The sequence below is a fragment of the Nothobranchius furzeri genome, chromosome 10, assembly GCF_043380555.1.
Source record: "Nothobranchius furzeri strain GRZ-AD chromosome 10, NfurGRZ-RIMD1, whole genome shotgun sequence".
NCBI classification, from domain to species: domain Eukaryota; kingdom Metazoa; phylum Chordata; class Actinopteri; order Cyprinodontiformes; family Nothobranchiidae; genus Nothobranchius; species Nothobranchius furzeri.
This window is the reverse complement of record NC_091750.1, coordinates 40,254,589-40,272,862: the sequence shown is the minus strand read 5'-3', so window position 1 is coordinate 40,272,862 and position 18,274 is coordinate 40,254,589. Positions and strand designations below refer to the sequence as shown.

The 18,274-nt window shown below is 44.5% G+C and overlaps 2 protein-coding genes across 4 annotated transcripts in view; one reads left to right on the top strand and one right to left on the bottom strand.

Annotated features, from left to right (window-relative positions):
- The first annotated feature begins 116 nt into the window (after positions 1-116).
- On the top strand, positions 117-14,314 carry grsf1 (G-rich RNA sequence binding factor 1). Its single transcript, XM_015960203.3, has 10 exons — positions 117-459; positions 2,367-2,511; positions 2,587-2,742; positions 2,840-2,974; positions 6,182-6,320; positions 8,325-8,449; positions 8,619-8,704; positions 8,774-8,909; positions 14,021-14,089; positions 14,231-14,314. Exons 1-9 carry the CDS (start codon positions 253-255, stop codon positions 14,068-14,070), a joined length of 1,179 nt encoding a protein of 392 aa, XP_015815689.1. The 5' UTR covers positions 117-252; the 3' UTR covers positions 14,071-14,089; positions 14,231-14,314.
- Positions 14,315-14,571: 257 nt separating this feature from the next.
- Positions 14,572-18,274, bottom strand: part of rufy3 (RUN and FYVE domain containing 3) — a 41,001-nt gene continuing 37,298 nt past the window's right edge. For all 3 annotated transcript variants that reach the window (XM_054730414.2, XM_070555649.1, XM_054730415.2), the window contains 3 exons: positions 18,192-18,219; positions 18,044-18,121; positions 14,572-15,644 (listed from right to left, as the gene is read on the bottom strand). In XM_054730414.2, coding sequence (XP_054586389.1) covers positions 15,501-15,644; positions 18,044-18,121; positions 18,192-18,219 — 250 coding nt within the window. In that variant the 3' untranslated portion in view covers positions 14,572-15,500. The remainder of the gene's footprint in view (positions 15,645-18,043; positions 18,122-18,191; positions 18,220-18,274) is intronic.

Genomic DNA, 18,274 nt, shown 5'->3' with positions numbered 1-18,274 from the left:
GTTTACCATTAAAAACTGACTGTCCCACCTCGACTCACACTCCTACACAGTAGATGGCGGAAAAGCGCCTGATGCTAGATGCCGCCCGCCTTTAAAGCAACAAGAAGCAGAAAATTTACCAGAAACGAATTTGCCCTTGTCGCTGTCCCACGTGACAACGCTAACTATCGTTGTTAGCTAGTAGCTGGTGTGGTTGGACCGGTCTCAGACTCATTGGAACTTGTACTTTATCGTTTACTTTTCGGAATTAAAATGTCCGGAAACTGTAAAGGTTTGTTGTTTTTATTGCAGCGGTGTGTCGCAGTTAGACCTTCAGGTCCAGCTGCGATCATAAGACGCAGCGTGTCGTCGAACCCGTGGAGCTTCATCCAGCAGCACAGGTGGACCTCAGGAGGTCCGCAGAGACTCTGTCCGCTCCAGTCCGCCGTGAGAAGCAACCATCACCGCTTCTCTACCCAGGTGAGAGCCGCCATGATCCCAGTTTGTTCCAGGCTCTTATAAATACAGGTGCTGATGAGAATATGACAAAGTTGATTTATTTCAGTGATTCCATTCAAAAACGTAAACTTGTGTATTAGATTCATTCACTACACACAGACTGATATATGTCAAACGTTTATTTCTTGAATTTTGATTATTATAAATGACATCTAATGAAAATCCCAAACTCAGTATCTCATAATATTAAAATACTTTGGAAAGGTTCCTGGCCCGCTGTCTGTACTACAGAGGATGAGCCTGGTTACTAACATAACCAGCCCACACAGATCTGCCCCCAAAGATGTGTAGGACATGGAGGGAGCTCCAAGTCCCAGAGATCCAGGAGCTGCCCCAGAGTGCAGGGACCCCAGGGAGGCTCAGTGGCGTGTCCAGATCTTTTAAAATGGGGTGGCCCAGGTGAGGCACAACTTTGTGCATGGGTGGCACCAATGGTTACGCTTTTATTGATTTACCCCCAAGTCTTTTGTGGACAAGGAAAAGCCTACTTAAAGGTAAATTAGTGTGGCAACACCTGGGGTGGCATGTGCCACCCCAGGCCACTCCCTGGGTACGCCCCTGGGGAGGCTGTAACCAGAGAAGCCCCAGCTCCCTCTCGAGAGGCACAGAGGATCGCCCCAGGGGGGTCACAATAGGCAGCCGGCAGAGTCCCGGGACAAGCCCACAGGCCCGCCCGCAGCCTCCCATCCCCCAGTCGGCCGAGCCGGGAACCCAACAGAGCCCAGGGACTCAGATCCCACCAGGCAGCCACCAGGATCGATCAGGCAGACGCCAAAAATCTTAAACCCCCTGACCCAGAGCCGCGAACCCTCAGGCAGATTTTCCTGGTTTTCAGTATTCTTTAAGAAAATACACTTAAAAAGTATTCTCTCCAATGCTGCCTATTATATATATATATTAGGGCTGGACGATATATAAAAAAGTATATTGATAAAATTTTTGTATAATGATCGATATCGATAATTATAGAAAAATATTTAAAAAATTGTAGAATATTTTACCGCACCCCTGGCCATTTTATTTTTGGTATTTTTATTTTTTCTGTGCCTCTTCTCGCTGCAACATCTTTACAGCTGCCACAAACGCCTATTTTAGTAGTGGACTAATCATGTCATTCATAAAAGTTTAGCTTGTTGCACCAGGATGCTCTAATATACCATCAGTAGCTTCTAGTCTGAAGTGTGATCAGCTGTGTGCCATCTAGTAATAAAGACAATATGATCGCTTGTCAAACAACTATAATTAACTTTGTAACCCGTTAATACAAATGCTGCAGTCAGATGGAGGTAGGCACCTAAAACCAAACGAGACTTGTGTTCAGAGGCACGGTGGCGAGGCTAAAGAGCTTCGTCTTCCAATCTTAACTCCGGAGATAGCAGGACACACCAAGGTACGCCTCTGTAGCACGGCTGGTGTGATGTGCTCCCGTGAAAGGGGAGTTCCGCTTTGCAGAGTTTGCATCCTACGGGCCTTTCTTTTGATTTTGTATAATGCTCCCACACTTTTGAGCTACGCTGCTGACTAGCCACGTTTTCTCTCTCCGGTGATGAAGGCTGAGCTGGACGGCCACCACTGCGCACGCGCCTCGGAGCTAAAGTGGCGGCTGAGCAGAAAGGCAGGAAGCAAACGCTGAACGTGCCGCAGCAGGCGAGATTTCAAAAATGTTTATAAAATAAGGTCTACTTTATTTGTCGGCGTCGTGACGAGTCGACTAATCGTGGCAGCGCTAGACATCTTGCTGCGGCTGCCTCATGCTCCGTTTTAGCTACATGCATACATACATGCATGCATGCATACACACGTGTGTCATCTTCATTTTAATTACTTATTTAATCATTGTGCTGGAAAATTTTAAAACCGTCTTCCAGGCCGGACCCCCTTGTGAGGATGAATACCCACCATTGCCAGCCTATCAGCTGGATTCAGAACCAGAGACCAAAGAAGTGTACCTCGTACAGGTGAAGGGCCTCCCCTGGTCGTGCACAGCGCAAGACCTTCTGCAGTTCTTCTCTGGTGAGTTTTCGGTCAGAATAAAATCAGGTGCATCTTGTGTAAAGCTTGTAAAACAGTAACTGTGCTGTGTTGTAGATTGTAGGATCCATGCAGGTGAAAAAGGCATCCACCTGATTGAGGACCGACCGGGGCGGCCATCGGGTCGAGCCTTTATTGAGATGGAACATGAGCAGGATGTTGTCAGAGCTTTGGGGAAGCACAGACAATACCTCGGTTCACGTTACGTTGAAGGTTGTCCTGATCTGTTTGAGTCAAATAAGATTTTATTGGTGACATCATTGGTCTGTTAAGTCATTATAAAACTGATTATTTGTGCTTTTGTTTCCAGTTTTTGAAGTAACAGACAGCGATGCTGAAGCCATCCTAAAGAAACCGTCAGGCACCCGAGCAGACGACGCCGTGGTTCTGCTCAGAGGACTCCCTTTCTCCTGCAAGGAGGATGACATCATCAACTTTTTTTCGGGTTTGAATTTTAGTTGAATTTATTATAAATGGGCTTTTTATGATTTAATTAATCTAAATGTCAAATCCTCACCTCACCCCACCTTCCTCTGCTCATCCGGGGTCCGAGTCACAAGGGTAGCATCCCAAGTTGGGCCTCCCAGGCAATCCTCTCCCCGGCCAAGTCTGCCAGCTCCTCAGCTGGGACATCCAGGCATTCCCTGGCCAACCTAGAGATGTATTTCCTTCGGTAGTCCTGGGACGACCCAGGGGCCTCCTGCTGGCAGGACATGCCCTAAACACTTCCCAAGGGAGGCGTCCAGGAGGCATCCTGACCAGATGCCCAAACCACCTCAGCTGGCTTTTTTTTTTTCAATGCGGAGGAGTAACGACTCTACTCCAAGTCCCTCCCGGATGTCAGAGCTCCTTACCCTATCCCTGAGGCTGAGCCCGGCCAGCCTGTGAAGGAAGCTAATTTCGGCCGCTTGTATCTGTGATCTCGTTCTTTCGGTCGTCACCCAGAGCTCATGACCATAGGTGAGGACTGGGAGGTAGATCGACCGGTAAATCGAGAGCCTGGCTTTCTGGCTCTGCTTTCTCTTCACCACAACAGACCAGTTCAGCGTCCGCATCACTGCAGACATTGCCCCAATCCGCCTATTGATCTCCCGATTCCTCCTTCTCTCACTCGTGAACAAGACCCCGAGATACTTAAACTCCTCCACTTGAGGCAGGACCTCTCTCCCAACCTGGAGTTGGCAAACCACCCTTCCACTTCAGAGCCATGGTCTCAGATTTGGAGGTTCTGATCCTCATCCCAGCTGCTTCACATTCGGCTAAGAACCTCCCCAGCAAGAGATGAAGCTTGGAGGACCACATCATCCACATAAAGCAGAGATCAGATTCTCCTGCTACCAAACTCCACACCCTCCACAACAGCTGCACCTAGAAATCCTGTTCATAAATGTAATGAACAGGACCGGTGGCAAAGGGCAGCCCTGGCGGAGTCCAACCCTCACTGGGAACAAGTCCGACTTACTACCAGCTATGCGGACCAAACTCGCACTCCTCTGGTAAAGGGACTGAAGGGCCTTTAGCACAAGACCATCCACCCCATAGTCCTTGAGCGCCCTCCACAGGGTGCCTCTGGGGACACGGTCGTAAGCCTTCTCCAAATGATTGGTTGGGCAAACTCTCATGACCCCTCTATCACCCTTGCAAGGGTAAAGAGCTGGTCCACATTTCCACCAATAGGACGAAAACTCCTCCTCAATCCGAGATTCAACTATCGACCGGACCCTCCTCCAGTACTCTGGTGTAGGCCTTTCCCAGGAGGCTGAGGAGTGTGATCCCCCTATAGTTGGAACACACCCTCTGGTTACCCTTCTTAAAGATGGGGACCACCACCCCGGTCTGCCACTCCACAGGAACTGCCCCGATGACCACGCAATGTTGCAGAGACGTGTCAACCACGACAGTCCTACAACATCCAAAGCCATTGTTACAACCCCGACTGATGATGGTGTGTGTGGAGGTGGGTGGACATAAGAATTGATGCTGGAACGAAAGGAGAATGTTTGAAGCAACGTCTATCATTAACCATAATACTTAGATTAAAAATAAAAGAATGCCAAATTTACAAGTTAATTAACAAAAGGGTATCGAGGAAAATCCTCAGCACTAAGGGCATCTTACCAGGTGATTTATTTACTTAATTAACACAAAAAAAATATAGATTCTGAATCTATATTAAATTCTGGCAGCCACGAGTGGGCAGAGTTTCATTTAATTTCAAAACAAAAAACACCTTTTCAAAAGAAAAAGGTAACAAACGCTAAATTTATCACAATCTGAGCTTTCAGCGGTTCGAATTAACTTAAGAGGAAAAGACTAAATGAAAATGCTATCAAGGACTACAGGTTAACAATTAATGGTAACCAAAATTAAAGGTTTATACTTAACCATTCGAAGCCCGTTTTTTTTCTTCTTTTTTTTCATAAGACCTTAAGGGTCTGGAGAACAACAGGGAACTGAGTTTGCCTTAAAGCAGTGGTTCCCAAACTTATTTAGCCGCGCACCCCCTTCTATGTCCCGACCATGTCGACGCACCCCCAGCCCCCACACCAGGGCATGGCTATATATATTGAGATGTTTAGTCTATTTAATTTCTGACTATATAAAACGATTTCTTCAGTTTTAAAGTGTGAAGTAAAGTCCGACGAAGTAAAATCCAAGCCGATCCCGTTCATTCTGTTTACTAGGGATGTAAGAAAATATCGATATGGCAATATATCGTGATATTTTTCCCAGCAATATTCTATCGATATTCAAAAGCTGTGTATCGGAAATATCGATATGGCAATATATCGTGATATTTTTCCCAGCAATATTCTATCGATATTCAAAAGCTGTGTATCGGAAATATCGATATGGCAATATATCGTGATATTTTTCCCAGCAATATTCTATCGATATTCAAAAGCTGTGTATCGGAAATATCGATATGGCAATATATCGTGATATTTTTCCCAGCAATATTCTATCGATATTCAAAAGCTGTGTATCGGAAATATCGATATGGCAATATATCGTGATATTTTTTCCTGCGATTATTACATCGATATTCAAAAGCCGTGTATCTAATTCCTGAAAGAATTTACATGCAAACATTTGTGAATTTTCTTTTCATTTTGCGCAATTCAATCGCCACCCGCTAGTTGGCAGCAGTGTGCAGTGGGTTTTGTTTCCACCACTGAAATGTAAATCCCTCCATCATGGTTCAGATACCTCATGTTAAACATGTTACGTATCAGTTTGGACTGTTTATTGAACATTCTTACAATAAATTCAGTAAAAAAAAAAAAAAGCTTGTAACGTCTGACTGAATGTATCGCAATATATCGTGATATATCGTATCGTCTCCCCTGTATCGTGATATGTATCGTATCGCCAGAATTTAAAAAATACACATCCCTACTGTTTACCTTTGTTGCCTGCCAATATGGCGTCTACTAACTGAGAGTCACATGGGGTCCGGAGCTCTATAGCCCCAGTTGACGTCAGTAGCTCTTCATCTCCACTTAAACAGTGTGAGCGAGTTGCTGCCTTCCCCTCCTGAGGCGCCGGACAGTTTGGCAGAAGAAATATCAAATCAAATTATGTAAACATCCTCATGATGCTTTCCAGTTTTTCTAAAGCAGAAGAATGATCTCTTTCTGCATCTGTATAGGTCTGGATATTGCCGAGGGTGGGATCACCATTGTTGCAGACAACAGAGGAAAAAACTCTGGCGACGCTTTTGTGCAGTTTTCCTCTGTGGAAGAAGCCAACAAAGCTCTGCAGAGGGACAGAGAGTTCATCGGACACAGGTAGGAGCTCCTAATGAACGACACAAGATGAGACACATTTTGGGATCATTCAATTCAGTTCAGTTTATTTCTAAAGCGCCAAATCAGGACCAGAGTCGTCTTCAAGGAAGATGAACTTTATTCAGAGTGAGGAGGTGTTGTCTAGGGCTGAAACGATTCCTCGAGTACCTCGAATAATCTAGAGCCAAATTCTCTGCCTCGAGGCTTCGTTTAATTCATGGCTTTGCAATCGCCCGGGGTCATGTTTCACGCGGACTGAAATAAGTGAGCTACAGTACCCTGACTTATACCAAATAAGAGAGTTACAGTGGTCAAGGCGTGAGGTGATGAAGGCACGATCAACAGTCTCAAGATCCAGTCGAGTCAAAAATTACTTAACTTTAGCCGAACGCCTCAGACGATAGAGAGGACGATACCTCAGTACTGACGTGAGCATCAAAGCAGAAAGCTTTATCGATCCTCACTCCGAGATTGGCTGCAGAAACACTCAAATAAGAATTTCATTCAGCAGAGTCTACATCGGAAGAGTCAAAGTCACTATTTGGTCCAAACAACACTGCCTCTGTTTTACTTTCATTGAGACACAAGAAGTTCTCAGCCGTCCATGCCTTGACTTAAGTCACACATCCCACACATGGTTTGATTGTAGGGTCTCCAGTACCATCCAAGGGTAGGTATAAGTGGCAGTCTTCAGCTTAAAGGTGGAAGCCAATTCCACGCTTCTGCAAAATGTCACCCAGTGGAAGAATGTAAATTAAAAACAACAGGGGTCCCTGCTTCTGAAGCTCTCTCTTCTCCTCATCACTCTGAAGGAAACAAAGATGTTATTTAATTACAGTAATCCCTCGTTTATCGCGGTAGATGCGTTCTAGACCTGGCCGCGATAGGTGAAAATCCGCGAAGTAGGGACTCCCAGCATGCCCCTCGCGGGGGATTCCCTCCACGTCGCACCTACGTCACAAACCGCGGCTATAAACGGAAGTCGCCTTTCCAGCTCACCACTCAGTCATCGTTTCTTCAGATTCATGATCAGAGTTTCCAACCTACCGATCAATCCAACAAACTATCAGCTCATAGTAAGTTATCTTACTTACTTCTGGAAAGCCCGGCATTTCCGTGTCACTTCGTTGACGCTCGAACGCTCGGGGAGTTCCTAGATCAGCCGGCGTTTCACCGACGCTATCACTTCCGCGTCTGTGAAACCACGCTCCCTACAAGCTCAGCTCCCGAATCCAGCCGACCTGTCTGACATACAGTACTATATTGAATTATCGTATGATCACATTCTCTTTTTGTGGGTAAAACTCAAGAAAAAATTTTTTTTACTTGTTTTTTTTTTTTAGTTTTATTACAAAAAGTGCATTTTATGATGAAATTGATGAAAAAAAAAACAAGAATTTCTTGATATTTCGCATAAAAAAATACAGCGAATCAGTGAAAAATACCACGAATCTGCGAATTCCCCCTGAAAAATGCTCCAAAGAAAAAATCCGCGAAGCAGCGAATCCGCGATGAACGAACCGCGAAGTAGCGAGGGATTACTGTATATTTTTGACATTTTGTCACCCAGGGCTTGTTACTGTGATAAAAATGTGTTTCTCTCCATGGAATAATAGAAGCCTCACAAAAAGCCATGTAAGCAGAGCTGCTAGCTTTTGAACAGCACGAGAAATTGGAGGTGTGGCTTGAGAGCGTGTGAAGAGGGTTAGGTTGAATGTGTGAGAGTTGGCAGTCCGGCATAAGGAGAGACAACATCAGTCAGTTCATCAAGATCTGCTTAAGTAAGCAATCCTTTGTTGAAAGACGTGTTCAAACGTTGTTCTTGTGAAGGTTTAGAAGGTACAACGGACCTGATATCAAGCATTTTTGCATCATAATAGTTCAGGATTATTTGATATTCATTTGTTTTTGTTATTCACGTCTTATGAGATACCAAAGTTTCAGCAACAAAAGGCGCACTCTGGATTTATTCGGGCGTCTTTGTGCTTCTGGCCCCGTCTGCAGATACATCGAGGTGTTTCCCAGCAGCAGAAGCCAGATTCACTCGAGTTGGAGGATGAGGGGGAGTTTAAATTCATCTCAGCAGGACAGGAGAACAATTTCTCCTCCACAAACCAACACCAAAGCTGGTGAGGAGATGTATGTCGCAGATCCGTCTGCTGCTGGTTTACGTTATTTTATTGATGACCAAACTCGGTCTGTTTGTGTGGAGCTAATTATTCACTAGAATTCATAAAAACTGAGTTTTAAATCAAAATGGCGCCAAACTGATGAATCTTGTTATTTCTGCTGGTGAAGTTCCCCCTGAGATGTCAGATGTTCCCAATCATTATCTCCACTTAAGAGGACTTCCTTTCCAGGTGTCTGGAGAAGACATTGTGAAGGTAAAATGTGAACTTTATGTAACATGTTGAATGTTGGACAGGATTTAATCCGCTTGGTTCTTCTCTCAGTTCTTCTCTCCTCTGAAAGTATCAAAGATCCTGCTTGAGTGTGGGCCTGACGGGAGGCTGAGCGGAGAGGCCGACGTTTTCTTCAGCAGCCACGAGGACGCCGTCACAGCCATGTCCAGGGACCGCTTAAAGATAGGTCAGCAAGGACATCAGATGAATAGATTATTTTAGCCAAAACCTCACCACTCACCATCATGAGTTTTTAATCCTCAAATAGAACAAATTACAGTGTAAGAGAAAATGAAATGCTTGCTTAGTATGAGGATTGCTGGAAAGACTCTGACTCTAGTCAGTGACTCGATGCGACCTGCTGGGTTCCTTATATAGGAAACTTTTTACTGATTGGCTTAATGAGCTGGGGCCTCATTTATCAAGCTAGCTTACGCACAAAACGGGGTCGGAAAACTGCGTAAGCAACTTTCCACGCAAACTTTGGGATTTATGAAAGAAAACTTAGCGGAAAAATGTGCGCAACTTTAAGTTGACTAAGGCCCTGTCCACACGTAGCCGGGGATCTGCCAAAACGTAGATATTTTTCTACGTTTTGGCCTGTCATCCACACGAAAACTGAGTTTTTTCACACGAAAACGGATCTTTTTAAAAACTCCGGCCAAAGTGAAGATCTGCGTTTTCTCCGTTTTGGGTGTCTGCGTGTGGACAGACAAAACCGGAGTTTTAAGGTCTGCAACGTCACTTTCCGCGACAAAAAATGCTGACATCACGTGTGCGACCTGTGTTTACACTAGCCGGCATCATGGATGCCCTCAGAGCTGCGCTCTGTCACTACCCGATCCATCAATTGTCCAAGCGCTTTTTGCTCGTTTGTTTTTGCAAGCGGAATTACTGCTCCTTGCGAAAGACCACAGACGAAGGACGAGGTTAAGAACGGGGGAAGTACTGCCGCCTACAGGTCTGGCATGCCCTTAACAACGTATTTATCCGGGTACGTGTGGACAGAGTTTTGTTTTAAAACGCGGTGGTGTGGATGCAAGTTTTTAGAGGGGCGGATATTCGTTTTCAAAAAACCCCGGCTACGTGTGGTCTAGGCCTAAGGACCTGGCTTACATGTTGGACATGGAGAGCACCTGCAGTGCTGCTGCTGAGAAGATACAATTATGAATCCCAGCAGCATTACCTGGTACCACTGTGCCTCTCCGTGGATTTTCTCTTATTTGTTTTGCAAAAGCACTTCCTTTCATTTCCTTACCTCACCCACAAGTACCTCAACTTCTGCTTCGATGGAATAGCGCTTCCTTGATCTGCGGTCGCCATCGTTAATGGTGGAGCGCTGCAACGAGCCGGCTTATGTATATGCATGAGATCCACAAGGCGCTTTGCATTGACCATTTATGGCAGAATGTGGGCGTGGTGAGGGCGGGATGCGACTCAAACACCTCAGAACCTGTCTAGAAAGTCTCTGATTTATAAAGCGGAGTTTGCGTGCAGCTGTGCGTACTCCATGTTTTATAGGTCACATACCTACTTGGCGTAAGTACATCTTTTTGCTGAGCTCAAGTACGGTTTTAGTACAGATTCTAGCAATGTTTTATAGATAAGGCCCCTGACCTGTACTGGAATGTTTGCTGTGTGAGGGTCTTTGAGACGACTCGTCGTGATTTGGCATTATAGAAATAAACTGAATTGAAATGTTTGAACTGCAGTAAAGAGTGACGTATGGCACTCAACAGGAACTAGAGCCTGGAGAGAAAATATCTGAAGCTTGTTTTTGTGTTTTAGGGGCAGATCTGAGAACTTGTACTACATGCAGCCACTAGGGGGTGTTATAGTTCCTTTTAGCTACTACTTTAATTTACCAGCTGATCAACTCCCATCAAATAGAGCTCCGGGAGTTGACGTCACTTCTCCCAGCATGCAACAGTTCAAATCAAAACGGCGCCATATTGGCAGGCAGAAGCCCGCAGCTGGATTATTTGTTATTGTCAGAAAACTCAATCAAACGGGAAATATGGTAGATTCCTGTTGTGCTCCAGACGGGGACGACATAAGGAATGAGCCATCTACAGGGTTCCCCAAGATCCGGAGCGCCGCAAACGTTGGATGATTTTTTTGTAATAAAACGCGCTAGTGACCGGGCTGAAATGAAACTGTGGGACCCCGAGAGTAAAGGTTTTCACTAATGCAGCAACCACTACCTTTCTCAGTGGCCTAGTGGTAGAGTGTCCGCCCTGAGACTGGGAGATCAGGGTTCGGCTCCTGGTCGGGTCATACCAAAGACTTTGAAAAAATGGGACCCAGTGCCTCCCTGCTTGACACTCCGCATTAAGGGGTTGGATTGGGTGGTTAAACCACCAAATAGTTCCCGAGCGCGGCTTGTCTGCAGCTCACCGCTCCCCCAGGGGATGGGTCAAATGCGGAGAATAAATTTTGCACACACACCTGTGTGTGTGACATCTAATGGGACTTAAACCAACGTTTCCTCAACTGTGTATGGTGTTTATTTTAAATGCTTTTATTACGATTCTTAGTGGGCTTCCTAAACTTATTTTGGCGGGGCTTTTTCTGTCTTATTACTCATAGCAACAAGTAAACAACACGTAAAACGTTGCCTCGTGAGTTCTGCGTGCTGCCGTTTACGTGTTTTATGATCACAACAATTAACCGGTTAAGCTGTATTTAATTTTTAAGCAATGGTTGATCAATTGTCAGATCACACATAAAAAGCACTTTGGATTGCTATTATCTGTCTCACCGAAACAGATCTCAGACAGATCCTGAGACGCTCCTGCCTGACATTTTTATTTTATTCACGGAAAAAAATCAAACTAGTGATTTCTCTTGGTGTTCAGTTGATACATTCAAACAGCACAGCACTCTATTTAAACTACTTACGTGTAAATCTGTTATTTGTCCATCCATCCATTTTCATCCGCGTATCCGGAGTCGGGTTGCGGGGGCAGTAGCGTAGAGAGGCCCAGACTTCCCTCTCCCCAGCCACTTGGGCCAGCTCCTCCGGGGGAACCCCAAGGGGTTCCCCGGCCAGGTCCGGTAAGAAGTCCGCTCCGACAGCTTCTGGCGTTTTAAAAAAGTACCCCAGGGGCACGGTAAGGGTCGGAGATGTTTATTTAATTTCTGACTATATAAAACAATTTCTTCGGTTTTAAAGTGTGAAGTAAACTCAGACGATGAAAATCCAAGCCGATCCCGTTCATTTTGTTTACCTTTGTTGCCTGCCAACATGGCGTCTACTCTCTTGAGAGTCACGTGACGTCCGGAGCTCTATAAAAGGGTTTCACACACATTGAATTCATCATCTGGGGAGTGATGCAAAGCAATTCCCCGTCAGGACAGCAGAGGGTGTAGCACTTTCCTGAGGAATCCAGTCATAAGTGCATTTACTATTGTTAATGTTTTTTGTGCTTCAAACAATTTTTTAACATGAACAAATTTATCCCTCATTCTCCTCCACCTCTAAACCTATTGGACCATTCCCATCTGTACCGGGTCGGCCCTGGCCGGGTAGCCCCAGTCAGCCCCAGCCTGGCCCGGTTGATTCCACACATCCTTGCCTTAAGCCCATGTGGGCTGATTCTACCCACCAATCAGAGGTTTGCTCTAATGGAAGGTGTGGATTTGCTGTCAGCAGTGGGTGTGTCGGCCCTGGTCGGCCTGAAGCAGACCCCCTCAAGAAGAGGGCTGAGAATGAGCCTTGGTTGGCCCGGAAAAATACCAGGCCACCCAGATATGTAAACAACCTACATGGCTCTTGGACAACAAAATGGTAAATGGCCTGTACCTGATATAGTGCCTGCTAGAGTCCTGGAACCCCCCAAGGCACTTTAAGACACAATCAGTCACTCACCCACACGTTCACACGCTGGTGGAGATGAGCTACGATGGAGGCACAACCGCCCTTGGGCGCACTGACAGAGGTGAGGCTGTCGAGCGCTGGCGCCACCGGGCCCTCCGACCAATACTTCTGATGATTCGTGTCTTTCGTGTGTTTGAAATCTTGGGTGGTCATGGCTGGGTTACCAAGGACACCCGTATGTTGTGCTGGGATAAGGTTGTGAAGGTCCTCAGAGTTGTTCTGTTTTAGCAGTCAGACATTTCTTGTGACACCTTGGTAGAGACACCGTTGTGACTGAAGCAGCTGATGCTGATTTGCACAGACGCAGGATTCTTTGTAATGACTGAAACTCCAGGGTCCTCATTTATCAAACGTTGGTAGTAATTGTCCTTTAGTCCATCCTACGAATGACATTTAGAATGTTTGGCCAAAGGGCCAAAATCCTTATTCATGGAACATGCAGTGGCCACTCAAATGCACGTTCCTCCACAATGTACTGACAACAAAACCCACCTGTGCGTACCCAGGTTCAATCATTTACATACAGAAACACCCTCAATCAACCATATTTGGTGACACCACATCCTCTAACGCTCAAGAGTATCATGTAGTCTCCTAGTTTAAGTAGACAAGTCTTCATTTATTCATGACTGTTTGTGCATCTAGTTTAGATGTATTGTTCTGCCATCTGAGCCTTAGTGGTCCTGGTGCTCGTCTGGCAGCCTTCTCCTTGTCATCCCAAAAGTCAGGACACACTCTCCAGGCGAGGCGCCCATCCAGTTTTATGGCCCTCATCTCTGGAGCCGTCTGCCAGAAGACCTCAGGGCCACAGAGAACATTGATGTTTTTAAGACCAGGCTCACCTTTAATGTAGCTTTTAGCTGAATTCAATCTATTTTAGTCTGTAGTTTATTTCTTTTATCAGTGTTTTGTTACTTAATCTTAATTAAATGATATTATGTAAATATAATTCATTTTAACCGGTATTATGTTTATATATTGTATGTTTTTTACTCTATTATCTTCTATCATAATGTGTTTTACCTTAATTTATCCTAAATTTGATCTTATATCAATAATTGAACATCTTAATCTTGTTAAGGCTCTACCGGGGTTTCCTCTGAGGGGGCCAACTGCCCCGGGAGAGGCGTCACGTGGTGGTGCCCGGGCTGCCGCCGCTGGTGCTGTTAGCTCCTTTTGATGGCGTTTCCTCCTTCTTTGTTGCCCATCTGTACTCAGCCAGTTGTCTTTTCATTGCTTTTGAGTGTGTGTGTGTGTGTGTGTGTACGGGATGGTATTGGGGGTGGGACGGGGGGGCTGACTTTAGCATGGTTGTTTTAATCTTGTACGGCGCTTTGAGCTGTACTTGCTGCATGACAAGCGCTTCATAAGTAAAGCTTGACGTGATTATTTTCTCATTAGTTCCTGTTGTTTTTCAGGTCATCGATACATCGAGTTGTTCCTGAACTCGGGTTCAGATTTGAACTGAACCAACTAAACACAAGCAGGTGAATTCATTCACATTTTTAGAGAGAACCTTTAAAGCACAAAAGTAAAAACTTCAGTTTAAATGAATTGTGTCAGATTTAGAGTTTTAAATGAATTGCTAATCTGCTAGCATGAATGCTAACTGAAGATGTGTTTTTTAGGTCAACGTTGACACAGACGCCTAATGGATATGGGAAGATCATATTTATTCTTCAAATGGTAAAATAAACCATCTGCCAAACCTACTAGTTTCATGACTTTGTTGGGTTGTTTAGCAGCATCCAGTCAAACTACCTTTAACCAGAGAAGTACTTTAAAATGTACTCCTGGATGAAGAAAGGGGGACAGAACCAAGTTTTAGAAACCTTTCTGCACCCAAGCTGCAGGAAAGTGGAACCCGGCGTTCTAAAAGCACTTCAGTCCATTTTATGTAACGAGCTAAAATGATCGGAGCTCTTTGTTGTTTAACATCCAAACGTCATTTAAAAAAGGCCATCACACACAAGGTCTGACAAGGTTTATTGATCTCAGTTTCTACAATAAAGTCTAAATGTTTTACCAGTTTTACTCAAACCGCAGTAGAAACATTCATTCTTTTGGGATTTTAGCAACAAAAGAAACGAGGCTGTATTTTAGCAGCCAGGAGGGAATTTCTCTCATTTTTGATCTACGAAAGGCAGCAACAGCAGAAAATACAAACGCTTCCTTTTTGTAAACCTAAAGGAAAAAACGGATCATTTGTTTATTTTCACTCCGTGACCTCGGATTCAGGAATCTACCAGTGCACATCAGAGACATGTCCGAGAACGCAGAGTCGACATCAGAGTTTACATGTTGAGAATTAACTCGGCATGTTATTTTCCAGAATAAAAGTCATGAGATGATTTACACTAAATGTTCCCTCTTGCTGCTGTATTTAGGATAAAAGACGCCGCTGTAAGATTTGCCTGACGAGTTCTGCTTAACAGAACGTGTCTGCTTCTCCCAGATTCTTCTAATTCCAACATTTATCTCAAAGAGGAGTGGGCAGAGGAGCTCTACAGCGCTCAGCTAACTGGGATTCATTTCATTTTCCAGTTAAGTCATCATTTACATAAAAAACTCAATTCACAGCTCTATCCAGCTACAGTCATGTGACTCTGCTTCAGCTACTGTAAAACAAACATTTATGTTTAAAACTCAGCTTAAAACGATGAACTTTATTCTATAATCATTCCAGTAAATCTGAAGAACAGTTTGGTGACAGCCAGAAACAACCAAAAGGCACAAATGGTAAAATGGCTGCTGTGCTGCTAAATCAGCATAAAAACCTGCTAACAAACACCACGGACTGAAACTGTTAAAAACGTCTCACAGCTCTAAACTTGGCAGATGTTTGAGACGTTTGAAGAGAGGAAAGTGCTCGAGTGTTACGGACCGATGCCTCCACGTTCATGTTGGCGTTGAGGCGTACTGCTGCAGGAGCTGGGAGTAGCAGGACGTGCAGACGCTTTCTGGGAGGATGGAGGATGGCAGCGGCAGCGCGTTGGACACGCAGCTCCCACAGAAGAAGCCGCAGCAGTTCTTACACTGTTTCTGCAGAAAAACACATTTATGAATCAATAAAGTTAAGAAAGACAACCCAACTGTGATCATTTAAGGCAGAGGTAGGGAACCCTGGTACTGGAGAGCCACCATCTAGCTTGTTTTAAAGGTTTCCCCTGCATCTACACACCTGATTTCAGTCAGCAGCAGATCATCAGGCTTCTGCAGAGCCTGATGATCTGCTGCACAGGTGACTCAACTGTGTTTACACCTTTAAAACGAGCTGGATGGGGGCTCCCCAGGGTTCCCAACCTCTGGTTTAAGGGGTTTGAAACCTGCGGCTCTGGAGCCCCTCGTGGTCCTTCTGAAGAGGCTCATTAGAACTTTGACTAATATAATCTAAAACTGACAGCAGGAAACTGTACAGGTCCTTCTCAAATAATTAGCATATTGTGATAAAGTTCATTGTTGTCTGTAATGTACTGATAAGCATTAGACTTCCATATATATTAGATTCATTACACACAACTGAAGTAGTTCAAGCCTTTTATTGTTTCTAATATTGATGATTCTGGCATACAGCTCATGAAAACCCAAAATTCCTATCTCAAAAAATTAGCATATCATGAAAAGGTCCTCTAAACGAGCTATTAACCGAATCATCTGAATCAACTAATTAACTCTAAACACCTGCAAAAGACTCCTGAGGCTTTTAAAACCTCCCAGCCTGGTTCATTACTCGAAACCGCAAACATGGGTAAGACTGCCGACCTGACTGCTGTGCAGAAGGCCATCATTGACACCCTCAAGCAAGAGGTTAAGACACAGAAAGAAATTTCTGAACAAATAGGCTGTTCCCAGAGTGCTGTATCAAGGCACCTCAGTGGGAAGTCTGTGGGAAGGAAAAAGTGCGGCAGAAAACGTTGCACTACGAGAAGAGGTGACAGGACCCTGAGGAAGATTGTGGAGAAGGACTGATTCCAGACCTTGGGGGACCTGCAGAAGCAGTGGACTGAGTCTGGAGTAGAAACATCCAGAGCCACCGTGTACAGGCGTGTGCAGGAAATGGGCTACAGGTGCCGCATTCCCCAGGTCAAGCCACTTTTAAACCAGAAACAGCGGCAGAAGCGCCTGACCTGGGCTACAGAGACGCAGCACTGGACTGTTGCTCAGTGGTCCAAAGTACTTTTTTCGGATGAAAGCAAATTTTGCATGTCATTCGGAAATCAAGGTGCCAGAGTCTGGAGGAAGACTGGGCAGAGGGAAATGCCAAAATGCCTGAAGTCCAGTGTCAAGTACCCACAGTCAGTGATGGTCTGGGGTGCCATGTCAGCTGCTGGTGTTGGTCCACTGTGTTTTATCAAGGGCAGGGTCAGTGCAGCTAGCTATCAGGAGAATTTTGAGCACTTCGTGCTTCCATCTGCTGAAAAGCTTTATGGAGATGAGGATTTCATTTTCCAGCACGACCTGGCTCCTGCTCACAGTTCCAAAACCACTGGTAAATGGTTCACTGACCATGGTATTACTGTGCTCAACTGGCCTGCCAACTCTCCTGACCTGAACCCCGTAGAGAATCTGTGGGATATTGTGAAGAGAAAGTTGAGAGATGCAAGACCCAACACTCTGGATGAGCTTAAGGCCGCTATCGAAGCATCCTGGGCCTCCATAACACCTCAGCAGTGTCACAGGCTGATTGCCTCCATGCCACGCCGCATTGAAGCAGTTATTTCTGAAAAAGGATTCCCAACCAAGTATTGAGTGCATAACTGAACATAATTATTAGACGGTTGACTTTTTTGTATTAAAAACACTTTTCTTTTATTGGTCGGATGAAATATGCTAATTTTTTGAGATAGGAATTTTGGGTTTTCATGAGCTGTATGCCAAAATCCTCAATCTTAGAAATAAAAGGCTTGATCTACTTCAGTTGGGTGTAATGAATCTAATATATATGAAAGTCTAATGTTTATCAGTACATTACAGACAATAATGAACTTTATCACAATATGCTAATTCTTTTAGAAGGACCTGTAGTTGGCGTAGTTTTCCTAACAGACATAAGTGGAAGAAGATTCCACATCATAATTACTAATACTAACAGTTTGTTCCTTCCTGTGATTTTTGTCCCAGAAATAACAAAACAAATTAAAATAAATGTTATTGTAGAGCTAAAGGTTTGTCTGCACCCTGCAGAAAAGGAGCCATTTTCCTCCAAAGCCACCAGAACATGGTTTTCTAACCTAGACTGGCTCTGTAGAAAACAAAGTTCTTATATATATATATATATATATATATATATATATATATATATATATATATATATATATATATATATATATATATATAATGTATGTATGAATATGTACGTGTGTGTGTGCGTGTATATATATAACCTTTTCCTGTGACAAAACAGATGAGCTGAAATCTTGAGCTGATTAGCATGACTGTACCTTTGTCCTGAGGAGGGATTCATCCTGCTTACACATCAGACACAAAGATGGCCGACTGTTCTCTGGACATGACGACTCCTGCAGAAACATCATACACAAATCTAACAAAAGATGGGTTTAAGAACCAACTGTGATCAAGAAATCTCACCAGCTCTTCCTCGTGGTGCGACAGGGACCTGAGAGGAGGTACATAAGTCAGACTGTTATTTCTAAATCCTTCCAAAACAAAGC